The sequence below is a fragment of the Thrips palmi genome, unplaced genomic scaffold (genome assembly GCF_012932325.1).
Source record: "Thrips palmi isolate BJ-2018 unplaced genomic scaffold, TpBJ-2018v1 HiC_scaffold_18, whole genome shotgun sequence".
In the NCBI taxonomy this organism is placed as follows: domain Eukaryota; kingdom Metazoa; phylum Arthropoda; class Insecta; order Thysanoptera; family Thripidae; genus Thrips; species Thrips palmi.
In genome coordinates, this window is record NW_023144627.1 from 16,294,099 (window position 1) to 16,322,092 (window position 27,994).

Consider the following 27,994-nt stretch of genomic DNA (forward strand, 5'->3'; position numbering starts at 1 on the left):
CGCGCCGCGCGCCCTCTGGTGGACGGCGGGGCAGGCAAGCCGCGGCCGCGGGCGTGGAGTAGCGCCGCCGAGCGCCCGCCGTGCTCGCCGTGCTCGCCGCCTGCGATCCCGAGGGCAGCCAGCCCGCCGAACGGCCGTGCGTGGCGGGTGAGCCTACCCGCCAGGCGCTCCGGAGCGCGGCGCCGTTCTCCGGACACCCTTCCGGCTGCCGCGCCACTGCCAGTGGAAACAAGATTCGCGGCTTTCCGCTCTTTTTCGACTTTGGGGCGCCGTCCCTCGCCCTGCCCCAGATCACCACCCTCACCCCGGCTATCCGCTCTCGATCTGGTCTAAACGCGGATGGCGCCGAGTTTGACGAGCGCGCCACGCCGCCGCCCTTTCGCACTGTTATTGTTTGCCGAGGAGGCCGTGCTGGCCGTGCTGGCCGCGGGTGAGGGGTGGGGGTGTTTATTTTGGGGCGCGTCGTCCGGCAGCGTCCCGTGCGTCCCGCAGCCGCCGACGCGGTCCTCGCACTGACAGTCGCCTCGCCCTGCTCGCCGCGGGGAGCGCCGTCCTCAAGGGAGGAGTGCAGCGAGAGCGGTGGGCACCGCGGTGTATTCTGGGTGCGGGCGTCGCCGAGGCTTCGTCGCCGAGGGTTCGCGTCCACGGGGAAGCCGGCCGCGCCAGTGCCCGTGTCCACGCCGCGCAGAGCAGCACGCCGACTGCGGCCGACGGCGGTTCGGACACGTCGATGAGGTAAGTCGCCGATGCTGCCAAGGAGCCGCAAGTTATGAATGAGGATGTTCCGAGTAGCGCCGAGGACGTCCGCGTCGACGACGTTCGCCGGCGACGCGGGGCCGAAACGGGGTCGGCATGACACAGCCCCGGCGAGGTTAGACGCCCCAAACGTCAGTGGGGCAGGCTGATCCCGAACAGTGTCTCCGTCGCGATGTCTCTCTCGCACCCCCGCCAGACGCCGCACGAGTGCGAGGGAGACAGAGCGACTGCGGCCGGCCGTCCATTGCGAGGGTTGAGACGGCATTCACTCCCTTCCAGATGGGGTGGCTGTGGATCGCAGTGCTGGCCCTGCTGCTGGGGTGCGCAGCGGCCCCGGCCGAGGCTGACGGCGAGGACTACGACGCCAACGGCTACAACTACTACGGCTCCAGGGACCGCGGGGAGGACTTCCCGCCCCAGCAACTGCACCTCGGTGAGGAAAAAGTTATTTTACAAATACGTAAGGTAAGAGTTTTTTGGGGGTCGAGAGGATTTCTTTGTCCAATGCGTTTTTTAGGTGCGAGAGCGTATTCCTGCCGAATGCATTTCTTCGACTCGAGAGCATTTTCCCGAGAGGGTCGTAAACACCCTCGGATCATTGCCGCCTGCGCGAAAATGGCGCGCGAAGTTTATGTTCCGGAGCCGCATGCCTCTGGCGGGGCGGGGTGGGGCGGGGTGGGGCGGGGTGGGGCGGGGTGGGGCTAGGCGTCACGCGGGGGAGCGACGGGCCCTTTGTAGCCGACACGCAAAAGTGGCCCCGTCGTGTCGTGTCGCGGACCGCGGCGCGAACGCACGGCTAAAAATACCGGCCGCCGCCTCTTTTATTGTTTGATAATAGTCTGCACGTGATTCCCCATTGCCCCCTCCCCGGCGACCACCCACTGCAGGCACTCTGTAAAAAAAAGAGAAAATGGAAAAAAAAATAAGGCAGGTGCGGGGAGTTGAACCGCAGACCCCTGACTCGGGTTGCAGCGCGTCTACCGCCTCGGCTACGGCTCACATTGACCGTGTTGCAGCGGGGCTGTTCCACGACGACGAGTGGCAGGAGATCGTGGCGTTCCGCGCCGCCATCGACCGCGTCAACATGGACAAGACCATCCTGCCGGGCATCACGCTGGTGCCCGTCATCGAGGTGCTCAGCTCGGCGGACAGCTTCATCATGAGCAGGAAGGGTAAGCGAGCGCGGGGGTTTCGCGCCAATTTAAAACCTCGCCCACACTGCAAGTTTGTTCCGTTTTATTCCAGTGTGCAACCTGACGAGCAACGGCGTGGCCGCCATCTTCGGCCCCAAGAGCAAGGGCACCATGAACATCGTGTCCTCGATTGCGGAGACGCTGGAGATTCCGCACATCCTGACGCACCCGCCCTCCGTCAGGATCCCCAGCAAGATGCAAATCAACATCACTCCGGACCGCCAGAGTCTCTCCCAGGTGAGCCTTCGGGCAACCCTAAGAGCGACCCTAAGGGCAACCCTAAGGGTGGCAGGTGCTATACGAGTGTCGATATTCTTTTGGTGTGCAGGCCATCGTGGCGCTGCTGGAGGACATGGCCTGGAAGACCTTCACCATCGTCTACGAGGACGACGACGGCCTGTTCCGCCTGCAGGAGGTGCTCAAGGCCCACGGCCCGCAGGACAGCCCCGTCACGCTACGGCGCCTCGGGGAGGGGCCGGACTACCGGCCGCTGCTCAAGGAGATCCAGAACAGCTCCGAGACGCGCATCTTGCTGGACGTGTCGGCCGACCGGCTGCTGGACATCTTCCACCAGGCCAGGCAGGTCAAGCTGATGGGGGACTACATCAGCTACCTGGTCACGTCGCCGGTCAGTGTCCGGACGCCAGCACACCCCGAACGCGTGCCCCGCCGCCCCCAGTGTGCCAGAAGACCGCCGCAGGCGGCCAAAATTCTGGACGCGTTTTAAGCTCCAGAGTCGCTATGGGACTTGCACGGATCGTGTGACCCCATCAACGGATTGCTCTTCGAACGAGGAATCCATTGGTGGGGTCACACGTTCGGTTCGAGTCCCATTAAGCGACCCTGGAGCTCAAAACGCGTCTAGAGTTTCGGCTGCCTGCGGCGGTCTGTTGGCACACTGGGGCGGTCGCCACTGGCTGCTGCCAATTCTGGTGGTGTGGCTGTGCCGCAGGACGCGCACACCCTCAACTACGACGAGATCAACACGTGGGCCGAGAGGGAGGTGGGGCTGTCCAACATCACGGGCTTCCGCCTGGTGGACCCCAGCGCGGCGGACACGCAGAACGCCGTGCAGGACTGGATCTACAACGAGCGGCTGCGAGACAACGCCATCACCCTCACGCCGCGCGAGGTCAAGGTGAGTACACAGTGGATTTGCCAGAAGACCGGTGGAGGCGGCCAAAACTACACGCGTTTTGAGCTCCAGAGTTGCTAAATGGGACTCGGACCGAACGTGTGACCCCACCAACGTGCGATGGGCAGGCGGAATGGTTTTTGACGGTGGCGTGTCCACAGACGTCCTCGGCGCTCATCAGCGACGCCGTGCACATGTTCGCGCGCTCGCTGCACCTACTCAACAAGAAGCCGCCCTTCGTGGAGGAGAGGCCGCTGTCGTGCGAAGGCGTGGACAAGTGGGAGCACGGCCACCGCATCGTCTCCTTCATAAAGGCCGTGAGTAATGTCAGCAAGCTGGGCGTCGACCACCGCCGGTTCACGCAGTGTGTGCTCCTCCTCCCGGATTTCACAGTGCGCCTCCTCCTCCCGCAGAAGTACAGCGACCCGGACAACACGGAGCACGGCCTGACGGGGCCGCTGTGGCTGGACCCGGAGTCGGACCACCGGCGCACCAACTTCACGGTCTCCTTGGTGCAGACGACGAGCGACAACGCGACCGGCGTCTGGAACCGCTCCGGCATCCACCTGTTCCGCTCCGTGGAGGAGATGACCCGCTCCACCATGGAGCTGCTCTCCAAGAAGGAGATGCGCGTCGTGTCCAGGCTCGTGAGTGACGCGTTTTGAGCTCCAGAGTCGCTAAACAGGACTCGAAGCGAGCGTGTAACCCCACCAATAGATTGCTCTCCGTTCGAGGAATCCATTGGTGGGGTCACACGTTCGCTTCGAGGACCACTTAGCGACTCTGGAGCTGAAAACGCGTCTAGAGGTTTGGCCGCGTGGCCCACTGTGTGGCGGATCGTTGACGTGGCCGTCGTGGCGTCGCAGGGTGCGCCGTACCTCATGCTGCAGCCCAACTGCACCGAGGACTGCGGCAACGCGGGGCTTCGCGGCTACGCCGTGGACCTCATCGACGAGATCGCCAAGATGCTCAACTTCAAGTACCGCTTCTACCTGGCCAAGGACGGGCGGTACGGCAGCCTCAAGGACGGCCGCTGGGACGGCATCATCAAGGACCTCCTGGACCGGGTAAGCCTGCCGACCGGCCTGTGTGCAGCGCGTAGGAGTTTGGGGTTCGCTGACTGTCCTCCTCCCTCTGATCGCAGAAAGCCGACCTGGGCATCTGCGACCTGACGATAACGTACGACCGCGAGCGGGCGGTTGACTTCACCATGCCGTTCATGAACCTCGGTGAGTTTCTTCACCTCCTGTTCCGACTTTCGGATCTGGCGACGCCCCCGCTGACCCGTCGCTTCCGCCAGGCATCTCCATCCTGTACTCCAAGCCGCCGCCGAAGGAGCCCAACCTGTACTCGTTCCTGGAGCCGCTGTCCACGGAGGTGTGGATCTACAACGCCGCGGCCTTCCTGGGCGTGGGGCTGGTGCTCTTCGTGCTCGCCAGGTACACTCTTCAGTCCAAAGCGCAGACTTAGGCACCGAGTGTCAAAATGTCGGCCTGTGATTGGTCGGCAGCTGTCACACCCGTCGGCGCCCCCCTTGTATGCGCACGTGGACTCGTTGCGCCCCGACCACAACATTTGCCGAGGTGTGTCAGGGTCGTGACGCGCTCCGATGCCATTTACGTCCTTGTGCACAGATGTTCGAGGCCAATCACGTCATCGCACTCACTTTCGCAACTGCCAAAACAAATCCACTTTATTTTTAATTTATTTCTGTTTCAGAGTGACGCCGTGGGAGTGGGACAACCCGCACCCTTGCAACCCCGAGCCCGAGGAGCTCGAGAACACATTCACCCTGCTCAACAGCCTGTGGTTCGTCATGGGTTCCGTGCTGCAGCAGGGTTGTGACTTCTTGCCAAAGTCAGTACCAAAAACTTACTGTTATTTTTATTCAAAATTTTTTTAACTCGTGAGTGGTGGTGTTTGAACCCGGCACCCTGCGCGCAGGGCACCCTCGACGCGGATGGTGGCCGGCCTGTGGTGGTTCTTCACGCTCATCATGATCTCGTCGTACACCGCCAACCTGGCCGCCTTCCTGACGGCCGCCGGCATGAACACGGAGAACATCAACAGCGCCAAGGACCTGGCGGCGCAGAACAAAGTGGCCTACGGCTGCCTGGACGGCGGCTCCACCATGGCCTTCTTCGCGGTCAGCAAGAACAACGGCGCGACGCACAGTGGGCCGGAAGACCGGTGGAGGCGGCCAAAACTCATGACGCATTTTGAGCTCCAGAGTCGCTAAATGGGACTCAAACCGAACGTATGACCCCACCAATGGATTGCTCTCCGAACGAGGAATCCATTGGTGGGGTCACACGTTTGGTTCGAGTCCTGTTTAGCGACTCTGGAGCTCGAGACGCGTCTAGAGTTTTGGCCGCCTCCACCGGTCTTCTGGCCCGCTGTGCGACGCCGCTTCCGAAAACGTTTCGCACCCAAATCACTGATAACGGGTTTCCTTTTTCCCGGACAGAACTCCAACTCGTCCGACTACCAGCGCATGTGGGCCATTATGTCCGCGGCCAGGCCCAGCGTGTTCACCAAGAGCAACGACGAGGGCATGGACCGCGTGGCCAAGCCCAAGCGCGACTACGCCTTCTTCATGGAGTCCACCAGCATCGAGTACCAGTGCGAGCGCAACTGCAACCTGCAGATGGTGGGCGGCCAGCTGGATTCCAAGGGCTACGGCATCGCCATGCCCAGGAGTAGGTTTCGGACTAGGGAACGGCCTCCACTTTGAAAGCTCCGCAGCGAAAGCGGTTCAACCATGTCGCCTGTCTGTCTGGCCAGATTCGCCGTACCGGGCCGTCATCTCGGGCGCGGTGCTGAAGCTCCAGGAGTCCGGCAAGCTCGTCCAGCTCAAGGACTTGTGGTGGCGGCAGAACGACGGCGGCGGCATGTGCGGGGTAAAATGACATCCACCCCACCCCACCCACAAAAAAAACAACAAAAAAACAATAAACTGGGTTTGAACCCGCGCTACAGGAGAGTACTGGTGTGCGCAGGAAAGCGGGCCGGCGGACACCGACTCGCAGAAGCTGACCATGGGCCACGTGGGTGGCGTGTTCCTGGTGCTGACGTACGGCTGCGTGGGCGCCATCTTCATGGCCGTGGGCGAGTTTCTCTGGAACACGAGGGAGGTGGCCATCGACAACAAGGTTCGCCTGCCACTGGCTCCGCTTCGCCAGCTTCGCGCTGCGGCAGCTCGCCCTCTCACTCCGTGTTTGGCGTTCCAGATCAGCCCCAAGGAGGCCCTGATGAAGGAGGTGCGGTTCGCGGTCAACTGCAGCATCGAGAGCAAGCCCGTGAAGCACGCGCCGTCGACGGACAGCTCCAGCAGCGGCGGCAGCGACAGCGGCTCCACCGGCCTCGGCCGCTCCATCGCGCGCTCGCTCCTCCAACTCAACGCCTTCCAGCGGCTGGCGGGCGGCGAGAAGGAAAAGTGAAGTGTCCCATGTCGTCATGGCGGCGGAGAAAGAGTTTTCCGGAGTTTTCCCTTTTCACACGACTGGCGCATTTGTTTTGGTTTTTCTCGTACCGAGTTTTAGCGCATTTCTACCACCGTCCATACATTCCAAAGAAGGCTGTACCCTAAGCGACCGCCACAGATTTTAGAAAAGTAGATTAAATCTAGAGTATTTGTGTGGACAGTCGAGTTGTTCAATTCGAGACAAGTGTAACGTAGTTTTAAAAATGAGGCGTCGATTGTGGTGCAGTTGAAGGAGGAGACGAGTCAATATACAAGAAGACGTTCTTTAATTTAGTTGTTTCTCAATGACAATAAAGAACAGAAGTAATTTTGATTTCTTGATCACGTTTTTTTCACAAACGTGTGCGACATGCAAGATTTCATCGATGTTTACTAGAACTGGCGCTGAAGAGAGATCTCACCATTGAATTCACCCTGTCCGCCGAATTCAGCCTGTCCACCAAATCCACTCTGGGAACCACCCTCACGGCCAAATCCTACCTGACCCTGGAATCCACCCTGGGCACCACCCTGACCTCTGAAGACACCCTGACCCTGGGCACTTCCACGGCCGCCGAATCCTCCCTGACCCTGGGCACCACCCTGGCCTCCGAATCCACCCTGACCCTGGGCACCTCCCTGACCTCCGAATCCACCCTGACCCTGGGCACCTCCACGGCCGCCAAATCCACCCTGACCTCCGAATCCACCCCGACCCTGGGCACCTCCCTGGCCACCAAACCCACCCTGACCCTGAGCACCTCCACGGCCGCCGAATCCTCCCCGGCCTCCGAACCCACCCTGGCCCTGAGCACCTCCACGACCGCCGAATCCTCCCTGACCTCCGAACCCACCCTGACCCTGAGCACCTCCACGGCCACCGAATCCTCCCTGGCCTCCAAACCCACCCTGACCCTGAGCACCTCCACGGCCGCCGAATCTACCCTGACCCTGAGCGCCGCCCTGTCCTCCGAATCCACCCTGACCCTGGGCACCTCCCTGACCTCCGAACCCACCCTGACCCTGAGCGCCGCCCTGTCCACCGAATTCAGCCTCTACCTGAGCACTGCGGCCCTGTCGAGGACCCTGTTCTCCGCCCAAGCTAAGGCCGAAACTGGCACCCTGGGCACCACCCTGTCCTCCACGGCCACCGGCACTGATCTGAGCGCCGCCCTGGGCACCGCCCTGAGCACGGCGACCTGCTCCGCCCTGTCTCTGCCCCTGGTTTCCGATGCCGAAGCCCAGGCTGAATCCACCGCGTCCAGCTCCACCTTGGGCCTGACCCTGTCCGCCGGCGCCTCCACGGCCACCGGCACTGATCTGAGCACCACCCTGAGCGCCACCCTGGGCACGATCCTGAGCACGACCCTGAGCGCCACCCTGGATACGACCCTGAGCGCCACCCTGGGCACGACCCTGAGCACCACCCTGAGCGCCACCCTGGATACGACCCTGAGCGCCACCCTGGGCACGACCCTGGGCGCCACCCTGCGCACCACCCTCCGCACAACCCTGAGCGCCACCCTGGGCACCACCCTGGATACGACCCTGAGCGCCGCCCTGGGCACCACCCTCGGCACGACCCTGAGCGCCACCCTGGACACGACCCTGAGCGCCGCCCTGGGTACCACCCTGGATACGACCCTGAGCACCGCCCTGGGCACCACCTTGACGACCTGCTCCACCCTGGCTACCGAAGTCTAAACTAAATCCTCCGCGACCTCCTTGCTGGTTCTGGCCTCCCAGACCACCAGCAAGAGCCCCGATAGGGCTGAGTCCTCCACGGCCGCCGAGGCCGCCGCCGATGCGTCCCGCAAGGCCTCCGAGGATGGAGTCCTCCTCGCTGCTGCTGTCATCGTCGTCTCCAGAGATGAACCCTCGAACGGCACCGATGACGTTCCTGGCGGTGTTGACGCCACTGGCGATGTTCCTCGCGGCGTCGAGGCCACCAGAAAGTCCGCCGGAAAGTCCTTGGGCAAGGCCTCCACCGAGTCCTCCGCTGATTCTTCCAGCAATGCCTTCAGCGAGTCCGCTTGAGCTGCCCGATCCACCGACACGGCCGGCGATGCCACTAGCAATGTTCCTGGCCGCGTCGAGGCCACCAGAAAGTCCTCCGGCAAGGCTGCCAGATCCACTCGATCCGCCGCCGACACGGCCTGCGATGCCGCTAGCAATGTTCCTGGCCGCGTCGAGGCCACCAGAAAGTCCTCCGGCAAGGCTGCCAGATCCACTCGATCCGCCGCCGACACGACCGGCGATGCCGCTAGCAATGTTCCTGGCCGCGTCGAGGCCACCAGAAAGTCCTCCGGTAAGTCCGCTTGAGCTGCCCGATCCACCGACACGGCCGGCGATGCCGCTAGCAATGTTCCTGGCCGCGTCGAGGCCACCAGAAAGTCCTCCGGTAAGTCCGCTTGAGCTGCCCGATCCACCGACACGGCCGGCGATGCCGCTAGCAATGTTCCTGGCCGCGTCGAGGCCACCAGAAAGTCCTCCGGTAAGTCCGCTTGAGCTGCCCGATCCACCGACACGGCCGGCGATGCCGCTAGCAATGTTCCTGGCCGCGTCGAGGCCACCAGAAAGTCCTCCGGCAAGGCTGCCAGATCCACTCGATCCGCCGCCGACACGACCGGCGATGCCGCTAGCAATGTTCCTGGCCGCGTCGAGGCCACCAGAAAGTCCTCCGGTAAGTCCGCTTGAGCTGCCCGATCCACCAACACGGCCGGCGATGGCGCTAGCAATGTTCCTGACCGCGTCAAGACCACCAGAAAGTCCTCCGGCAAGGCTGCCAGATCCACTCGATCCGCCGCCGACACGGCCGGCGATGCCGCTGGCAATGTTCCTGGCCGCGTCGAGGCCACCGGAGAGTCCTCCCCCAAGGCCGCCAAAGAGGCCGCCAGAGAGGCCACCAGAAGTGCTGATCTGGCCGGCGAGGTTCCTGGAGGAGCTGAGGCGGCCGGCGATGTTCCTTGCGGCGCCGAGGGCGCTGCCGCTGCCGCCGCCGATGCTGAACTCCCCGGCGACGTCCCTCACGGAGCTGATGGAGCCCGCGATGTTCCTGGCGGTGTTGACGCCGTCCGCCACGGTGCTCGCGGCATCGCCGATGAGGCTACTGAGCTGTCCCTGGCACAGGGAAGCGCCTGCCACCAGGGCAAACTGCAGGCAGAAAGAAATTAGTGGTCCCTCCGCGGAAAAAGCGACGGCGAGCAAAGTACCAGTCGAGGAGCCCTACCAGGATGAGCGTCTTCGCCATTGCCAATTGATAACACTCGAATGATTGGAGATGACGAACTTGGGACTGCCTTTATACCGGCGTGTGGTTCGCCCCCGCGGCGTCATGCCCAGCAGAGCCGGCAGTGCCCAGACGCAATGGGTTCGTTTGCTCAGATGGTGCCGAGGACGTGAGCGCTTTCTATAGCATAGCATCATCGTTCAAGGAACGCGACGATTTACCTCAGCAAAGCATCATTCCGCATGTTATCCCATCCCAGCTTGCGTCATTGTTTTGACCAAGCCCAAATTATTAGCTTTTCTAGTTTTAAAAATATTACCAAAAAAAATCTTCTTTTTATAGGGAGCACATTTATCAAATCAGCCGAGCCGTGTAAAAGTTTAAAGAGGAACACAACATGTTCGTGGAACGTAAAAAGAAATAGAAAGAAAGCCGTTTTATTTTTCTGAATACTGGCACTGGCAACAATGGAGGGGAATATCGCAGAACGGATTCCAAGGGGAATACCCTGCGCTTCTGCGGCGCTGCGTCCACATTACCCCTTCTCCATCACTTTTCCAGAACACCAACGTAACGGGGCAACCTCAAAAAGTACCAAGGGTCTTTGGCTGTATATTCAGTTCAATAAATGTAATGCAGTATTTCCAGTTTCGTTTTTTACACTGCCGCATAGCCCTGTCAGTTAATTACTTGAAGCAGGCTGTTGATGGAAGGCGTCGTTTCACATGAGGTATTGGTAATGCCGACTCTGGCTCCACTCCTTGGGTCTTGCTGCGTCTGCCTGCACCCTGTTATCGGGCGCCTTTGCATTCCGTATTCCTTAGTGAGGCTTCCATTCAGCTTCACGACTTTCTGACGGACAGATTAACTGTTTTGGTTCTCTGTGAAACAACATGGACAACACTCGTAAGTTGCGATTCGGCGCCTGCTTCCCGGGCTGTTCCATTTGGTTTGAGTTAATGAGATCCCCATGTACAGGCTGGTATGCAGATTTGAGAAAATGTCGTCGCTGTGGCACGAGTAAGAAGCAAACCCTTGCCTGTTCGAGGTGCAAATCAGTCTACTACTGCTCTAAGGAGCACCAGATTGAAGACTGGAAAAGTCACCGTGACTCTTGTGGCTATTATAAAGTGTGTCGAGAACCCTCCAAACCGACATGTCTTGTTGCAACGAGAAAAATTCCAAAAGGGACCACAATTTTCAAATCAGAGGCCATAGCTATTGGACCAGTAAGTCAATGACCAGGAAGTCATAAAAGGAGAAAGCACCAGTATAGCATCTTGCATTAAATTATTGTATTGCAGACTGGCCTAGAGCCTGCATGTCTAGGCTGTTTACGGCCAATGATTTATGACGTCATGTCCTATCAGTGTGAGGGATGCGGCTGGCCCATTGATGTGCAATGCCAAAAATCACCTTTGCATCAATTAGAGTGCAGTGTATTACAAAATGCGGGCTTCAAATTTGATAAGGGTGTGTGTATATGATAATTCCATTTGTTTATAAGTCATATTCCTGGCTGATTGTTGGACTTAAATTTAATAATTTGCAGAAGCTTTTTTAAAGAAAGGAGGAGTGTGGAAGGACTCCTCTGTCTGGCGTGCAGACTTTAGATTTATTGGATTTAGTATGTTGGTGCTGAGGGTACTTCTTTCAAATAGAATGCCAAAGCTGCTGGAATTGGATGCTCCAGACAACCACAACGTCAGCCTTCATGCTGAACGCAGTCGAGCATTGTTAGAAGGAGTTTCCTTATTTATAAGGAATCATCTCAAACTTCAACAATATGACCATGACACTATATGCACTATAACCAAGGTGTTACAGCAAGCACTAGTTCCTGTTACAGTCTTGGATGACTGTTTCAGCCTCAATGAGCCAAGATGTGTAAGTAATTTTATTCTATTCAGCCCCTTTCTAAAATAAAAGTAACATCTCAAAAATTTTATAAAGAAAAATGTTGCCTTAAACAAATGTTTGTCTTTTTTTTTGTTTTTTTTTTGTTTTTTTTTTTGTTTGTTTTTTTTGTTTTGTGTGTGTTTTTAAAATATAGGCTTAATATTTTGCACAGATAATGTCATCTCTCTTCTTTTTATAGCAAACGTTTGTGAGCATGAGTTTGTTGTTTTCTAATTATGAGTTCTACGCTCTGCTATGGGAACTTGTGACTAGCAACTTTGCAACTTGTGTAAAAGTAAGGGTGAAAGATTTGCGATCCAGACTGCTGATTTTTTTCCTCCCTTTTGTTTCAGGGATATGGAGCCCATGATTCGGACGTTTATTACATGCAGCACTCTTGCTATCCTAATATACACATGTTAGAAACTTCAGCAGAGCCAACAATTACATATGCTATAGCAAATGTTGACATAGAGCCTGGAGATAAACTGACAGTAAATAAATTTTGTTGTAACTTAATGGTCTCAACCTGGACAAGACAACTGAATTATGTATCGCTCACTCAGAACCCATGTACTTGTGAACGATGTATGGATCCAACAGAACTGGGCCTGCACCTTGGTTCTGTGACTTGCAAGAAATGCTTTGGTACGTTTTGTTAGCAGTGGTTGAGCAGCTGTCAAATGTGTATGGTTTGACTTTCTGCGTTTTCTTTTTCACAGCTATGACAACTCCAAACACCAAAGATTGGGGAAAATGCAATAAATGTGGATACTCAATGACACCTGGTGATGTGGGCCCAATTGCTTTTGAGTTCACGAAGAGCTTTGCTGCTTGTAAGGAACCAAATGACTTTGTAAAATTGATTGATACATACAGTGGGCCTGAAGACCTGTTTCACCCCAATCATGGCCTCATACTTTCGGCAAAAGAGGCATATTGTCAGTCAATTCACACGAATTCCTTGAATAAAGGTGCTGCTTTTGAATTGGGTAAGAAATCATTTACCTCAAATGTGCAGCTCCTCATTTGTTTTTGGCTTTGAGCTTTTGCCAGTATTTTATTCTGTTTTCATAGGTTCTAGAGACCGGGATCAGTTCTATAACTACACAAAAGATTTGACAGCTGTAAGTGCCAAATTGAAAATGGCTCAAAGGGAAGATCTGTTGTACATTCGCTGGCTGGAAGTCCATTCCAGATATATCATTCGCCAGTGGTTTGTAGGTAATATTACAAATGTAGAAGCTCAGGTGGGTTTAACCTAATTATAGAATTTGTGTTGTGTGTTTGCTCCATAATTATGATCGTTGAAAACAATGGACTTTCCTTACAGGATTTAATCAAACTATTAATGGTGGAATACAGGGAAAAGGGATTGGCAAAACCAGCTCACCGCTTCACCGAGCTACTACATCGGAATATGACTATAGAGATCCATAATCATCTCGTTAGACTGCAAATTGCGGAAAGAGACAAAGAAGATTAGGGAGCCCAACCATTCCATTTCAAGCTCATGCTAGTTGCAGTTGATAAGTTGCCTTTGTATATCGTAAGTCCATAAGGTTTAATTGATAATGTTGTGATTCTGTGAAAATATACTGCATTTGTGGCTGCAAATGAGTTGGGAATCGGAGTAACAAAATAATAAATCAGTTAAAACAGTTTTTTTTTATTTCTGTGGATAAACAATGTTTGTTTTCCCAAAACAATGTATTGTCTTTTATAGTATCTTATGGGAAAAGAGTAGGGCATAGGAGTACATTTTAGACAGCTTTCACTTACATGTACATACAAAGCATAACATTAGGGACGTCAATTTTATCTCACAAGTATTAGTGTAATGTGAGGCAAGAACTGGAACAAATGGAATGTCAATAACTATTTTGTGAACCCTTATTCAGAAAGCGTGCTTGAATTATTGTACAGTGCCCACAGAGCTCCAGCCCAGGGACTTATTGTACTGCTCTTTTATTGTTCTGAACAACATTAAATTTTCTACTTAAAGTAAGCCTGTTCGATACTCGGACTCTGTCTTACGTTACTGAAATCCATCATTCCAACACAACATGTTTCTGTACATCACAATGACTGTATTCACATCCCCAAGTTTGTATGATATAAAGCCAATGTCAAGTAAAGCACCTCAAGTCATGGGACTGGCGACAGTATGGAGACATGCCAGCAGGTAGCTTAAGAAAGGAGTCTCTCATTGAACTCCACAGTTGATTGAGACTAACCTTTGGGATTTTTAGATAAGTGAATAAACTTAAACCTGAGTGTTGAATGCCTGAGGCAGATTTTCTATTTCACACAGGCTGTGCTGGACTGAGAAAGATCCCATGACACAGAAAACAGTAAACATGGCATTTATTTCTGTGCATTCATATTAATACAATCAATATAAACTTAATTACATTAAATACTTTCCTCTCACTATATATTTCAACTCTCAAAACACATTTAGGAGACTATTCGACTAAAAACAAACAAATTAAATGATATACAATACCCCACCAGATGGTGCGGCATAACAGAACAATGATCCACAATAAGCTATTGCTTTGGTAAGATAAAGGAGTCTTGATTATGTTTTGATACAGCACAAATTAAAGGGCTCAAAGTCCCTGTGGTAAAGGGCTGGCATTTGCTCTGCAACCAAAGCTTATCCTGCACTGAAATACTAACTTTGTCTGCCATTTTTTCTCATGATTAACATGGGCAGGAGAGAAAAAAAAGTACATGTTGACTGTTATTAGCTAAGATGTCTTTTGTAAAACACCATCAGACTCAATGGGAAGGAAGGGGGTATTGCCTCCAATTTTAAATGTTACCCTGTAAATTAAACTACAAGGCAGGACTAAGAAGAGCCTAAACAACAGAGAATCAATCTAGAACTTTGCTCCACACTCCTTCAAAATGAAATTCAATGATTGGTGTTACAGAATATATGGTCCCAGTCACTTCAGTATTGAGTGACAGAAGAGAACATTTGGGAACAAATTTTATATTCTTTTTCCAGAACATTCATATGAAACTAATTGGTTCGTGCAAAGAGTACATGCAAAACCGTAATTTATAGATGAACAACATAAAAATAGTTCAGGTAGTTGGAAAAAATTGATAATAAAGAAGCAACAATACCCTCCCTTTATCTTCCTGGCTGCTAGTCAACAAACCTACTAATAGTAGATGTCAGTTCAAACATGATTTGAAAGATAACAAAATCTACAATTTTTAATAAATTAACATTTCAATTTAAGACAGTGCAGGATTTACCCTCAACGGAAAACTAGACTAGATACACTTCACATTCTCTCAGTTCCACTTGCTCATACACACACATACACTCACACAAACACACATATGCGCAAATGGCACAAGCCAAACGATTAAAAGAAAATGCAAGAAACCGTTTCCAACAGGGGCTAGTAGTTCATCTCCACTAAAATTTTCAATCAATCAATAAGTAATTTTTTGACAAGTGTGCAATTTGAAAAGTGAAGAGTGTGTTGATCCACACAACAGAGGTCAGTCGCTTTAAAATAAAACGCAATCTGCGTAAATGAAGTGAAAATACAAACAAAGAAAATCACTGATAAGGAGACATGAGAGGTACTTTGTCCTGTCTTTCGAATTAGCATGTTGATTACTGATGGTTAATGTTTCATTGCAATGACTATCAATTTACCTAAACTTACAGCTCACACAATAAAATGCAGTAACAGGTTTTAAGTGAAAGCAATAAAAATGATCATTTAAAGCCATTGTGTAGTAAGGAACTCCAATTAATTAGTGTACCACTAAATTGTGGCATAATTATTACCAACTCCACTAAGAATTTAAGTTAATTCCGATATATTTTCAGAGGAGATAGGATGTTGAATAACTCTGAGGCTCAATACAAAGTTTAAGTAAGATGCACGGTGAGTTAGTATCAACTCCGTTTCTTTAATTGCTATCTAACAACCAAAAGCTTTGCAACAAACATCAAGAACACATCTCATAAAATATTGTCGTCATGAAACTGTACAAATTGAAAGTGCCTAGTATGCTGACAAAGCTACAAAGCTAACTCCTTAACTACACAATTCTACTATATCATTTCTCAATTCTCTGATAGAAGGGACAAAAATATTGAATATCCTAAAACATGAAGCTTTGTCATTAAAGATGTGGAAAATATGCAAGAAATCAGCTGAGGGATTTACTTGCAAAACTGACGTCTTCAAAATTAAATTATGGCATTAGAAGACACAATGTGTGTCAGGGGGTGGGTTCTTGCCACGTAACAATATTTTCATTAAAATGTTCAACACACATAATCTCTAAATTTAGCACTGCTTCTCATTGACTTAATTTTATTGTAGCATCATAAAACATTATATAGCCATTTATTTGACAACAAATTGTTTATTATTAACAGTGATTTAAGAATTATGATGTATCACTTGTCTCTACAAGTCTGATCAAAGTTACACTTTAATTTAAGATCCAATAGAGGCAGAGGTCACCTCATATGTATCTTGCAGGTATGGCTCCTGTTGGAGGTGGTTCTCATGCAACTTTCAGAAGTCCTCATTATAAAAATAACAAGATTTAGGAGGTGTGAGGACTCCAATACTTGTTAATAACTTAATATTTAGAAACAATGGCATAACTTCAGGTCATAATAAATAAAATCATATATAATCACAGGTGAATGTGCCACTTTAAAGACAATAAAACCCCAAGCACATTTAATGGGAACTTCTAGCTCCCAATTTTAAGATGGTATGGTATAATACATCCTAACCTAATCAATTTCTGTTTAGCACTCGGCAAAATTGCTAACAGCACTGAAGAATGCACATTGAGAACATCAATCTATAAAACAAACATGAAAGTGAGCATTATGAAGCTGTCTCTCTTTAACTGTAAACCAATACCTTCTTGAGCACATATAAACAAATGAAAAATAAAATTGCTTCAATACTAAGTACTGTGGAATGAAAAACGCTCTCCAAGCACAAAATTTACAAGAAATTTTTTTCTTGTTGTTGGGGCATTTACATTGCAAGAAGGAATACTCTACACTAAATAATAGACTAGGGCCCTCTATTCAAAGGTAAGATAAACAACGAAAAAAGTACAACTCTAAACATCTTAAATCACGTTCCACATTTTGTAAGCTCAGAATACTTTAAAACTTACAATAATATTCTAGATATTCACTACCCATACAACAAAACCTTGTGTTTAGGACCGTAGAAAGGTACTGGTTTATGTTAATACTGCACCATGGAATTTATGTCCATTGGCATCACATTCATATCTTTTAAGGTATAAGACAAAATTAAATTAAAAATAGTGAATCTTATAAAATTTTCCAAAGGTGACTTCTAAGGGCCATAGACTTTTAAGGTGTCCATTTCATACATAAATTAAAAACAAGGACCATGTCATTAATACAAGCTCTGTACTATAGAGCACTCTCTTTCCGGGAGCTGTCGAACCTTCATGGATCCATCTGCTCCACATGAAAAGAGACGACCACATCCGTCAACTTTCAGTTGTGTCACCCCTTGACCAATATTTTTGAAGAAACTGGACCGTGCATGTTCTCCAGGGAAATTGTACAGCTGTTGATGAACTGATAAGCCCCAAACCTGTCAAATGAACCGCAAAAAATTTATGAGAAAAATGAGCAATGTAATAATTGTGTTACAAAATAAACATTACAGGAATAATAACCAAACAGACCTTAATATCTCCATCAGCAGACCCTGTCACAAAGAATTCTTCACCAGGATCTATAGCAAGGCACTTCACAGCAGAGTCATGAGCTTGGAAGCGGTGTCTCATCACCCTTTGACGAACATCAAATATACAAACATCTCCTTTCTTGCCAGCAGAAATTAAAAGTTGGTGTTGAGGTGCATACACAAGACTTGAAGCTCCTTGGTCATGGCAGTTGAAAACTGGAAATTTTTTAGAGTACAATGAGAATTATTGCACACAAGTAGAAAGACTAAAATTAAAATACAACACAATTACTCTACCTGCAAGGAGCGATTTCTTTTGAGGTAAGAGGGTATCCCATAACGCAACGTTTTTACTTTCAGAGCTGTGACCAGCCGTTGCAACCAAACTGCATGCTCCAAGGAACACAAAATCGCTTGTCACCTTACTATGACATTGGTAAGTCTGTGATGATGGAAATAAATAAGTTACAACACTATAAAAGGAAGATAACAAAAGAAGTTAATTCTTAGGAGAGCTACTTACAAAGAATGGTCTGCTGGCATTAGATTGAAGTCCAATTTGCCACAGACTGAGATTTCCATCACCATCGGCAACCCCAAATTTATTCCCGTGTTCAGAAAATCGGACTCGAGTAACCTTCGCAAACGTGCCGGGAGACCGAGGAACGGAAACAGGTTGTGAATGACCCCATTCCCACATTTGCACGGAACCATCTTGAGATCCGGTAAGGTCTGCGACAGATCAATAACCACAATTACATACAGACAAAGCCAAAGGGAATAACATGGAGACGTAAGCGGAGGCCGGAGGGCACTGTAACCCACTGTCTGTGAGTGTACGAACATAGTTTGTACTTACACAAAGGAAGCAAAGGATGGGCACTCAGTCTGCGTATTCCATCCACCTTGTGTTTCATCACCTGTTAAAGCAGAGACAAAACCAATTAATTACAAACAATGTTTTTTTTTTTAAATGAGGTTAATTATTTAGAGACCTGAAGTAGCCTTATTGTTTCTTTGAAAGCAAGTAGCAAGAGATTTCATTAATGACAAGAATAGAAGGATCTGACATGTAACACCATACATGAAAGTCACAGAAGCATGCTATAATCCACTCATATAAAGTAAACGGCAAGAAACAAAGAGACCACATCATGCGCTGAAAATGCAAAATATGGAAAATCAGTGCTGTATTTGTTATATGTTAGGCTAGAGAAGCAAACAAATCGTAGGAAATACTTCAATACTTCGGAAGCATATTGGGAACTAATATCAGTACATACTAAAAACAATGCAAACATAATCTGTCTGATACTAACTAAATACTGAAACAGAGGAAAAACGGGCACTAACATGAAGCTTCCTACTCTCAGCAACCTTTCAATTTTAGTTTATTTGTTTGATAAAACTACCACAAAATTAAATTAAAATTAAATTATTAAATGCTAAAAAAAAATCTACAGCAGTGTTCAAATAACAAGGGACAAAAAAAGAAGACATCCAGCAGGAGAGCATGCTGTTCTCTATCTTGAAAATGTCAAACTGAGAAATAAATGTGGAGAAAAATAAATTAAAATATGGCATTAATTACAAATAGCCCCAAAAATGAGACACAGGAGACAAGACAGTAATGAAATAATAATAATGAATTAAAATATGAACAAGTAAAAAAAGCCAGGCACTACATATATTTAACCCTCACCGGTTTCAATAAGTGTCGACTACGGTCGATCACGAACTGACAAAACTTGGGGTCATGAGACCCTGGGAAGTTGAGGCCCTTCATCTGTGACCCAGCATGTATCAGACAAGCAGGAAAGACATGAGTAAAATGTTGCATTTTCATTCTTAAAAAAAATCCTAAGAGGAATGAAGCTGAGGAACAAGACACTTCTTAAGACTAAAACTGGAATACTGATAAGATATCCCACATCGGTTGAGTCATTAAAAAGCTTTAGTAAAATAATCATCACACCACAAATAATTTCTTGTTTTGAAAAATTAAGATTTAAAACAAGTTGGTTGAAGATGTTGCAGATGCCTATAAAATCTACATCTCTCAAAGACTGGATGCCAGATAGTATCCCCTTCACACCTCCTCCACCTGAGTAGCCAAACACAACACACAGAGACACTCTCACACAAACACGCCGGGGAGTAAGCCTCAGAAAACCCGTCCCATTCCCCATCATGTTTGCAAGCATAAAGTGATGGGACTCAATGACACAGCTGGCTTTAATCAACTCACTGATGGCAAGTTGAATCAAAGCAAGAATTAAGGCACAAGCAAAAATCTCACCACAGAAGCTCCACGACCCGACTGCCCTGCAATGCCAGGCTGAGGACTCGCTGGCTGCTGGTAGTTCTGAATGGCTGGAGACGTCTGAGCCAAGTGAGGCCTGTCAGCAGCTGTTTGGATTACAAGGAAACTGGACTGCGGAAGAGTTTCAGGTTCCCTGCAAAACAAATAATTAGAAACTCAAATTAGCACAAAATGCCAGATAGGAAGCAAGAACTGTAAAACTCAGTTCAGTATTACGCACTTGTTCAGATTTATAATATCAAATTCACATTCATCCTCTAGCCATGACGGGAGCTCTAGCAAGAGTGAAATATCCATTTCTTGTACTTCTCTGGGTGTTGCAAGGGCTAGTAAACCAGCATTGACCTGCAGATAGAAAATTGTACACATGAGAAGACAAAGAAAGAGAGACAGAAAAAAGCAGTAATAATGAGAATAAAGTCTAAATGACATACCTGGTTGAGGCAGAAAGCAGAAATGGAATCCTGCTCTTTATGAATAATACGAACAGGTTCAGGCAAAGGATTGCCAGCATGATCGACAGTTGTTCCTTTATTGTCATCCGAAGAATTGCCACCACCTCGTAGGGCAGGGCTTCCATCATTAACATGGTGGCCACCATCAAGAAGCGTCGACATTGACCTTTTCTTTCCAAAGACACATCGAATAAAGATTTCTTGGACTGGCTCTTGTCTCACAAGGAAGCTCCACAAGCGTCGAGCAGGAGCTGCTGAGATGTGGCGAGGGCTAAGGAAATAATAGAACATTTCATTACAAAACCATTCATTTCTATAAACATTACGAAGCCGTTAGATGGGTGGGAACTTACTGGAATGGAGTGTTACATTTGTCTAAGAGAGAGCGGTACTTGTGAATAGCTGGGCCAGTAGCTGAGGATTCCACATAGCATCCAGGGATATAATCAATTGGAGCTGGCCCCCTAGTTTCAAGCTCATCTCTCAAAGAGTCAACCCACTGGTTCACAGAGCGAAGCACTCCATGTATGAGTGGACTGCACACGGGTAGCTCTAAAGGAAAGAAGGAAGTAGAAATTAAAGTACTTGCAGAGAAAAAAGATATTAAACTGTAGTAATGCTGAAGTAAATGAAATAAGGCTCTCACCCTGTAGCTCTATGCCAGCAACATTTAAGAACTCTTGGAGTTGGCACTGGACAATTTTCATGACAGCAAGTCGAAGAACACACCAACTGTAAGAATTGGGATTAGAGTGCTCTACATTCTCTCTTTCTTTATTCTTTCGCTTTTCTTTCTGTGTAGCGCTTGTCCCATCAAAAATGTTGTCGTCATCTTCATCCTCAGTTTCACTTAAGTCACTGACAGCAGAATCTGCAGAATCATAGTCGACTTCATCTGCATCTTCTGTTGCTTGAGGCTAAAATTTACAAGAAAAATTTTCAAACATTAGAAATAAGTATGAAGAGTCAACTAGGAAGAAACATTTTAAAAATTTTACCTTGTTCAGGAAGTATGAAAGCATTGACATTTCAGGCGAAACAAATTGTTCTCGGTATGTAGGCTTGTCTTCTTTCATTTGAGGAGTTCCAGACTGACTGCCAAACTGACCCAGAAGTTTCATGTTCAATCGAGCTCTTTGCTTGGTGATTGAAGTCCATACACTACCTTCACTAGAAACACTTTGTTCTCTTTCCAGACTAGTGTTGGTACTTCCAGCAGACTGCATAAAAACCATAGAAAAAACATTGAAAAATTGCTAGACAAAAGTTTATGCTAAGAGATAAATTTACTAGAACTTACATGGGTAGATGTGCTCTGTGCCACTCTTAGCAATTTTTTCACGCCACCTCCAAACAGTGTAGCCCAGGTAAGGTTTGAGAAATTTTGACCAGCAAGGCGGTAGAGAATATGTGAATCACAAGTTGCAGTAGCATAGGTAATCAAGCTCATGTATGTAGCAACAAATGTCTCGCAAAGCAAAATGTTCAGCCGAGGTGTATCCTCATCCTTGTCTCGAGCCAGCAAAGCTCGTAAATTGGTGACACCAGGCCATTTGGATGGAACAGTCGTTACTTGCAACGGTTCATCAGTGGAGTATCTCCTTCGCCTTGTGTGGCCTGCTATCAGATGGCTATTAGGATACACCACATTCAGTCTGGCCAAGGTTTCCATTCCTGTGCTTTGGAACGTGTCTGTATGATGCTTGACACTAAATGTGTCTGAATCGCAAAGTGATTGGTAGATGCAGGCAGACAAAGCAACAGAGAGATCTCGCAGCACAAATACATGGCTAAATTTGGCCCGAGTTAGCATTGGAGGGTTACGGAAATCAATGATGGTTTGCAACATATCATGAGCCTGGGCCTGGAAATCAAAATGTGAGTGAGATATGTGAAATTGGCAGAGAAAGAGCGACACTGATAGTTCCATACACAAACCTGTAAATGCCGCACTGGATCAGCAACAACAGTTTTGTTACAGGCAACACTAGCAGAGAGAAGAGGCAGAGTGGTGGGGAAGGGCAATGGGGACAGAAGCTGCTGCTGTGTCTTCTCTTGCTGTAATTCTTGAAGCAATAAAACTAATTCCATTCGAACAGATGCTAGGCCACCTCCACTAGCTCCGTGTAAACTGCAGTAACTCAACAGGGTACGCAGCAAGGTCTCATTAGCTGCAGGCAGATAAGCACAATAAACCAGGTCAAGTTTGTGAAAATTATAAATGTCAGAGTGTCATGCAGTGTAATATATTCTACAAACCTTTGAGCCAGCGTTTCCTCTTTGCAGCTCTTTGAACTTTAGCTTCAAAATCTAATTTTTCTGCCATCAGAATCTCATGAAGTGTTGGCTTCTCCCCAGGTCTCATCATTGTGGGAGTACTGGTGTAGTCTCGCGCATCATAAGGATCTCCCATTTCATCTGCCGGGACAAGATAAAACATACATTGCAACGATTCCCCGCATGGGCCACCACACTGAGTCAAGTAAGTTGATGCAAACTTACAATCGCTTGGCGCCAAAGGCTCTCCATCACCGGAACTGTAATTACACAGCTGTCTGAGCGCCTCCACTTCCCTCTCCAGCCAAACATAGAGTTGATAGCGCAGCTGCCCGCCGTCCACCTCAAACCCAGTTGCGAGGGTGGACAGCTCTTCCATGAGTATTTTGAGGCATGCCACAAACTTGAGCTGCTGGGCCATGATGTCCAAGGTACCTCCCCTGCTCACGTCTTCATCTGAAAGCAAAGGCAGGCCGTAGAGCACGGGCTGTAAGAAGACAAGTCAAACAAAAAGGACTCCATTTAAGAGTCGCTGTCAACAACGCACTCTGGGCGACGGGCTCGGCGGGAGTGGCGACGGCCGGCTTCATCTCGATGGGCTTGCTCGCTTCCTCGTCCTCGTCCTCCTCCTCCTTGTCGTCTCCCCAGTCCAGGACCAGCTCGTCGTCCTTCTTGATGACGGGCTGCGACCAGTCGAACTCCAGCGAGCTCTCCGCGGCGGCCGACGCAGCTGCAGGCGAAGAGAGACGCCTTTAGGTTGCAGCCAGGCCGAGCAGAACCAGTGCTGGACCCCCAGTCCTCGGTACTCACGCTTGGACGCCGAGACGGGCTCGCCCCAGTCGAGTGTGCCGGTGTCGATCCTCGAGTCGGTGACGCGCGTCTTGCTCGGGCTGTTGAGCAGGCCTGGAATGGCGAATGCAAACAAAGTGGTGAGCAAGGGTCGCGCGTTCGAGCCCCGGCAGGGCCTTTATTTTTGACAGGGTCCAGGAAGGCGGAACGCGCCCGTGGAGCCGCGGCCTCGCCGAAGTCATGACGCGCATGCCAATCGAAGCGAGATAGAAAGACTGAAGAGGAGGGGGCGCGTTCAGGCCGCGTCGTCGGCCGCTGCGGAGCGCCGCGCGGGTAGGCAACCGCGCGCCCGCGCGCCGCCGTGCAGGGGGGTTGCCTACCGGCAGTCCGCAGGCTGACCCATTGCTGGACACCGGACGGACATCCAGCACACCCCAAGGCCGGCAGGCAACCGCCGCGGCGCTGCTTGGCAGTCAGTCACGGGGAAGGGGCCCCGCCCCGCACGGCCGGCCCGGCACGGCCCCGCACGCGGCGCGCCCGGGGCAAGCACCTCCGCGTCCTCGCCGTCCTCGCCCTTCCACCACCGCGGCGTGGAGGCGAGGCGGCGCAGCGGCGCGGCCAAGCCCCTCTTCCTCTTCTTCCCCGATCCGACTTTCCAGGCCGAGTGGCATTCCCTTCCCTCGCAACCGCGGCGAGTGCACCGACTGCACTGCCCCATCGGCCCTTCCCTTCGCTCCGGTGCTTCGGTCCGGAGGCTGCACTGCAACCGGCAGGCCCTGCAGGCCGGGCGGTCAGGAAGCGGGGCCGCTGCAGCGCTAACGCCATCATCATCGCCACGCCGCCACGCCGCAATCCGCTGCTTTGGAATCGGCCACGGCGGCCACGGCGGAGCGAATCCGCGCACCGCGTGTCTGTCTGTCTGTCCAGCAACCACTTTATTATTGTCACTCGGGCAGGCTCAACAGAAGAGCCACGGGCAGGGCGCGAGGCGCGAGGCGTGTGAAACTGAAATCGCCTCTCCCACTGACTGGAGCTGGAGGCAAGGCACGCCGAGGCGTCCGGCCGCCGCGCGCTCGCGAGAGGGAGACAGCCAGACCCAGAGAGGGAGGCGCTGTGGCGGTAGGTCAGTCTAGCGAGCGCGGCTCGCGGTTCGCGGCCTCAGTCGGCAGCAAGTGGTGGTGGCGACGCGACACCAGGGGAGCCAGCCGCGACCCGCCACAGCGCCCCGCCACAGCGCCCCGCCACAGCGCCCCGCCACAGCGCCCCGCCACAGCGCTCCGCCATGTCCAAGCCCAGGGTGGTCAACGTCGACGACGAGCTCGAAAAGAACCCCAAGATCAAGCGAGAGCACCTGGACCAGTTCCGGTCATGGGTCCAGAAACAACCCCACCTGCCAGAAGTGCCAGGTAAGAGCGTTGCTAACGTTGCTCCATCTTTGCGTGCCTAATGCACGAATAACGCAGGCACTAAAAAGCCAGTAAGAACTTGGAGCTGTCGGCGGGGCTCCAAGAACCGCGGCTTCGCGCGCCGCGTCTCCACTGGAGGAGCCAGCTTGCATTTTCATGAGCCTCTTTTGTGCGCCACGCCGGCCAAGCCTACTAAGTCGTCCCTCCACGCTCGTGCACTTGCAGACCAGCAGCTGCTACTGTTCCTGGCGTGCAGCGACTGCCTGATGGAGCGCGCCAAGGCGACGCTCGAGGCCCACTACACCATCAAGACGCACGCGCCGGAGTTCTTCGCCCACCGCGACCCCATGGGCACCGAGATCCAGAACATCCTTAACCTCGTGTGAGTCGACAAGTCAAGTGAACGCCGTGCCCCAACCAGCTGGCCAGGGCGGCTGGGCTGACAGAACCCGGCCCATTCCGTCCCTGACCAGCACGGCCGACAGGGTGCCAGCTCCTGGATACTGGTTGGCAGCTAACCAGACGGAATTTCAGTGAGTTGGCCACCCTGAATTTTCGAATTTTGCCGCCACAAGCGTTTCCTCCGCGCGCCTCGTGCTCCCCGAGTTTCCTTGTTCCCGGCCAATACGCCAGTTCGGTGCTCCACGGTGTTCCCGTCTCCCGGTTGCGCAAGTCTCCTGCACTGCAAACACCAGCACACACTCACACCACCACGCGCCGGCATAAAGGCCGGTACAGCTCCACCGAGTCCCTCATGACTGGCATAGAATGCTCTCCGCGCTAGAGAAAGTGCCACCCCCCCCCCCTCTTCCCTTCCAGGCGAACCTCCTCCGAGCCTTGTCCAGGCCCTGGCCTGCCCAACACTAGCCGTGCCCGGAGAGGTGCATTGCACCCGGCCGGAGCCTGGAGCGGAGCCTGGAGCGGGGCCTGGAGCCCGGACTCTGGAGGGGACGCGGCAGAGCCGCCTGGAGAGGAGGCAAACGGGTCGCGTTTTGGCAGGCCGCTCTGGGTCAGTGCGGTGAGCTCATTGGCGGTGGTTCGCGTCACTAGGTCGCCGTTGGCGCCGTGGGCCAAGTTTCGTAGCGCCCGGTCCATGTCTGGTCCATCCGGCCAGTGGCATAACTGCTGCCGAACAGCCGCGAGCCACGTTTTGGCGGTTCGGATTCGGAGCGCCTCGCCGCGGCTCGCCTCGGCTAGACGTCTGGACCTGCCACCGCCGCGGTCACCGCCCACCACCGACCGGCTGCGGCGCGCTGCGGCGGCCCAAACAGTGAGGACGCGAAAGAGCGCCGCGCCGGCCTCGGCTGCCTCGGCCGTGGATGGGGAAATGGCAAACGTGTTGTGCGACGGAAAAGACCCCCTAGGCCCCCCTAGGCCGGCGCGGGCCGTGGGGTTGGCGGCCAGGCCGGGGTCTCTCGCGCGCGGAGTAGCGATGGACCCATTCTGCGGCCGGCGATAGCAGTGCAGCAGCGCGGGTATGGCACGCCGCAGGTGTGATAAAATCGGGCGGCGTACCGCGGCGTGCGGCACGAACGCCAAAACCGAGACCGACCTCGGCGGGCACGGCCACGCCACTGGCCACACCGGCCCTTGGCTCGGCTTGGCTCAGCTTGGCTTGGCCCGGCTAAGCCGAAGGGCACAAACAGCGGTACAGCCGGTCGCAAAAGCAACGCGCCAAGGGACCGGGCCGCTCAGGCTGGCCGGCGTCTCTGGCGAGGCGCGTGGCGCAACGCAGGGTCATTTCTTTCTGCGGCTGATTACACACTGCTACACTGGAAGCCGGCCGCGGCGCGGCGCGGCGACGGCGAGCCGAGCGCCCTTGGTCGCAGCGCCTTGCGGCTCGCCTCGCAGAAACTAGTTTCACCTGAGACAATGCGCGGCCGACCGTCTCTCTCGACGCCTCGTGGGTGCGAGAGAGACAGCCGACTGACTGCCCCTCCCTCGCAGTGAGATGGCCATCCTGCCGGAGCCCGACAAGCACGGCAACCGCATCTTCATCGGGCGCCTGTCCAACCCGGACCCCACGCACTACAACTTCACGGCGGCCGTCAAGGCCATGCAGCTCATCATCGAGACCAGCCTGCGCGAGGAGGGCATCGCGCCGGGCTACGTCTTCGTCTACGACCAGAAGGGCGTGCAGATGGGCCACGTGGTGCGCATGCCCGTCTCCTCGGTGCGCAAGTACCTGCACTACATCCAGGTGGGCGTCGTCACACAGTGGGCCAGAAGACCGGTGGAGGCGGTCAAAACTCTAGACGCCTTTTGAGCTCCAGAGTCGCTAAACAGGACTCGAAACGAACGTGTGACCCCACCAATGGATTCCTCGTTCGGAGAGCAGTCAGTCGGTGGGGTCACACGTTCGGTTCGAGTCCCATTCAGCGACTATGGAGCTCAAAACGCGTCTAGAATTTTGGCCACCTCCACCGGTCTTCTGGTCCACTGTGCGTTATCACGTGCCTCACGTCGCACGTCCACCACGTAACTAACGCGTGTCCCTGTTGCAGGAAGGGCTGGCCATCAAGATGAAGGCCATCCACGTCATCAACATGAACCCCGTAGGCGAGCGCTTCCTCAACGTGCTCAAGCCCTTCATGAAGAAGGACCTCTTCAACATGGTGCGTGCCGGCGGCCGTATTTTCACGTCGTTCCCGTTCCGCGCCCTCCCTCAACCGCCTGTTCCTGTTGCAGCTCAACTTCTACTCCGGGAACTACGACGCCCTCTACGAGCACATCCCCAAGACCTCGCTGCCCCGCGACTACGGCGGCTCCCAGGACACCATGCTCACCCTGCACCGTAAGTGCACGCGTCCGTCTCTCTCGCCCCATGATTGCGAGAGAGTGAGAGAGAGAGTTCCGACAGACTGTTCCGCGGGTCTCGCTCCACAATCATTACGACTAATGACAACCCTTCCGCTTGCCGCCTAGATCTGCAGCAGAGCAAAGTGCAGGCGCACCGCGACTGGTTCCTCAAGGAGACCTCCCTGCGCGTGGACGAGTCGCGGCGGCCGGGGAAGGCCCAGAACGCCGGCTCCGTCTTCGGCATGGAAGGCTCCTTCAAGAAGCTGGAGCTCGACTGACCCACAGGCTGACCCACCTCGACGGGAGGGGCCTGGACGGCCTGGACTGCTTCACAAGAGCGGGTAAACTCGTTTCCTCGCTCCCACAACACTTTTGAAAAAGGGATTCTCATTTGCGTGTTTAGTATATTCGTACTTTTCCACTTACGTAAGGCAGTCATAAGTACCTGAAACAGCAGACGCGCCTGGTCGGCCCGGCCACGTTGTGAACTCGGACAAGTTGTGAATACAAATAAACCAAATTCCACGAA

The 27,994-nt window shown here is 52.1% G+C and overlaps 5 protein-coding genes across 11 annotated transcripts in view; 3 read left to right on the forward strand and 2 right to left on the reverse strand.

Moving 5' to 3' along the window:
- Window positions 1-605: 605 nt before the first annotated feature.
- On the forward strand, window positions 606-6,881 carry LOC117644265 (glutamate receptor ionotropic, kainate 2-like). Its single transcript, XM_034383561.1, has 17 exons — window positions 606-735; window positions 1,036-1,189; window positions 1,773-1,928; window positions 2,002-2,186; window positions 2,278-2,577; window positions 2,902-3,087; window positions 3,246-3,401; window positions 3,498-3,731; window positions 3,951-4,151; window positions 4,229-4,313; window positions 4,385-4,523; window positions 4,804-4,941; window positions 5,029-5,230; window positions 5,552-5,783; window positions 5,869-5,984; window positions 6,084-6,236; window positions 6,315-6,881. Exons 2-17 carry the CDS (start codon window positions 1,036-1,038, stop codon window positions 6,522-6,524), a joined length of 2,847 nt encoding a protein of 948 aa, XP_034239452.1. The 5' UTR covers window positions 606-735; the 3' UTR covers window positions 6,525-6,881.
- On the reverse strand, window positions 6,812-9,933 carry LOC117644266 (glycine-rich cell wall structural protein 1.8-like). 6 transcript variants are annotated; one of them, XM_034383566.1, is made up of 3 exons: window positions 9,777-9,933; window positions 9,310-9,700; window positions 6,812-9,027 (listed from the first exon to the last, which is right to left on the reverse strand). In XM_034383566.1, exons 1-3 carry the CDS (start codon window positions 9,795-9,797, stop codon window positions 6,941-6,943), a joined length of 2,499 nt encoding a protein of 832 aa, XP_034239457.1. In that variant the 5' UTR covers window positions 9,798-9,933; the 3' UTR covers window positions 6,812-6,940. The 6 variants fall into 6 exon arrangements, with proteins under 6 accessions (XP_034239457.1, XP_034239459.1, XP_034239458.1 ...); XM_034383568.1 differs by having other exon boundaries at window positions 6,812-8,722; window positions 9,098-9,700; XM_034383567.1 differs by having other exon boundaries at window positions 6,812-8,626; window positions 8,912-9,700.
- A 589-nt stretch (window positions 9,934-10,522) lies between these two features.
- LOC117644267 lies at window positions 10,523-13,683 on the forward strand. Its single transcript, XM_034383569.1, has 8 exons — window positions 10,523-10,682; window positions 10,755-11,005; window positions 11,081-11,249; window positions 11,329-11,663; window positions 12,029-12,323; window positions 12,398-12,667; window positions 12,753-12,925; window positions 13,009-13,683. The coding sequence occupies exons 1-8, from the start codon at window positions 10,670-10,672 to the stop codon at window positions 13,159-13,161; spliced, it is 1,659 nt and encodes a 552-aa protein (XP_034239460.1). The 5' UTR covers window positions 10,523-10,669; the 3' UTR covers window positions 13,162-13,683.
- A 342-nt stretch (window positions 13,684-14,025) lies between these two features.
- The window catches only part of LOC117644263 (dmX-like protein 2), a 30,713-nt gene continuing 16,744 nt past the window's right edge, over window positions 14,026-27,994 (reverse strand). For both annotated transcript variants that reach the window (XM_034383552.1, XM_034383551.1), the window contains exons 35-52: window positions 23,282-23,374; window positions 23,019-23,201; window positions 22,697-22,927; window positions 22,454-22,612; window positions 22,133-22,365; window positions 21,495-22,058; window positions 21,193-21,414; window positions 20,841-21,111; window positions 20,548-20,746; window positions 20,174-20,465; window positions 19,960-20,084; window positions 19,716-19,872; window positions 19,119-19,202; window positions 18,276-18,336; window positions 17,940-18,148; window positions 17,714-17,858; window positions 17,415-17,632; window positions 14,026-17,320 (exon numbers count right to left, since the gene is read on the reverse strand). In XM_034383552.1, coding sequence (XP_034239443.1) covers window positions 17,117-17,320; window positions 17,415-17,632; window positions 17,714-17,858; window positions 17,940-18,148; window positions 18,276-18,336; window positions 19,119-19,202; window positions 19,716-19,872; window positions 19,960-20,084; window positions 20,174-20,465; window positions 20,548-20,746; window positions 20,841-21,111; window positions 21,193-21,414; window positions 21,495-22,058; window positions 22,133-22,365; window positions 22,454-22,612; window positions 22,697-22,927; window positions 23,019-23,201; window positions 23,282-23,374 — 3,650 coding nt within the window. In that variant the 3' untranslated portion in view covers window positions 14,026-17,116. The remainder of the gene's footprint in view (window positions 17,321-17,414; window positions 17,633-17,713; window positions 17,859-17,939; window positions 18,149-18,275; window positions 18,337-19,118; window positions 19,203-19,715; window positions 19,873-19,959; window positions 20,085-20,173; window positions 20,466-20,547; window positions 20,747-20,840; window positions 21,112-21,192; window positions 21,415-21,494; window positions 22,059-22,132; window positions 22,366-22,453; window positions 22,613-22,696; window positions 22,928-23,018; window positions 23,202-23,281; window positions 23,375-27,994) is intronic.
- On the forward strand, window positions 24,485-27,994 carry LOC117644268 (alpha-tocopherol transfer protein-like). Its single transcript, XM_034383570.1, has 6 exons — window positions 24,485-24,666; window positions 24,892-25,048; window positions 26,614-26,866; window positions 27,171-27,281; window positions 27,355-27,460; window positions 27,592-27,994. Exons 1-6 carry the CDS (start codon window positions 24,543-24,545, stop codon window positions 27,741-27,743), a joined length of 903 nt encoding a protein of 300 aa, XP_034239461.1. The 5' UTR covers window positions 24,485-24,542; the 3' UTR covers window positions 27,744-27,994.

What these genes read in the sequence shown, in the direction of transcription:
- LOC117644265 (XM_034383561.1), top strand. Translation starts at nt 1,036, where the DNA reads ATGGGGTGGCTGTGGATCGCAGTGCTGGCCCTGCTGCTGGGGTGCGCA. An exon ending in CCACCATGGCCTTCTTCGCG is followed by an intron (nt 5,231 to 5,551) that starts GTCAGCAAGAAC and finishes TTTCCCGGACAG; the next exon opens with AACTCCAACTCGTCCGACTA. An exon ending in CGGCATCGCCATGCCCAGGA is followed by an intron (nt 5,784 to 5,868) that starts GTAGGTTTCGGA and finishes CTGTCTGGCCAG; the next exon opens with ATTCGCCGTACCGGGCCGTC.
- LOC117644266 (XM_034383562.1), bottom strand. Translation starts at nt 9,797, where the DNA reads ATGGCGAAGACGCTCATCCTG. An exon ending in TGGCGAAGACGCTCATCCTG is followed by an intron (nt 9,701 to 9,776) that starts GTAGGGCTCCTC and finishes TTCTGCCTGCAG; the next exon opens with TTTGCCCTGGTGGCAGGCGC.
- LOC117644267 (XM_034383569.1), top strand. An exon ending in AGGCCATAGCTATTGGACCA is followed by an intron (nt 11,006 to 11,080) that starts GTAAGTCAATGA and finishes ATTGTATTGCAG; the next exon opens with ACTGGCCTAGAGCCTGCATG. An exon ending in GCCTCAATGAGCCAAGATGT is followed by an intron (nt 11,664 to 12,028) that starts GTAAGTAATTTT and finishes CTTTTGTTTCAG; the next exon opens with GGATATGGAGCCCATGATTC.
- LOC117644268 (XM_034383570.1), top strand. Translation starts at nt 24,543, where the DNA reads ATGTCCAAGCCCAGGGTGGTCAACGTCGACGACGAGCTCGAAAAGAAC. An exon ending in CAGAACATCCTTAACCTCGT is followed by an intron (nt 25,049 to 26,613) that starts GTGAGTCGACAA and finishes CCTCCCTCGCAG; the next exon opens with TGAGATGGCCATCCTGCCGG. An exon ending in AGTACCTGCACTACATCCAG is followed by an intron (nt 26,867 to 27,170) that starts GTGGGCGTCGTC and finishes TCCCTGTTGCAG; the next exon opens with GAAGGGCTGGCCATCAAGAT.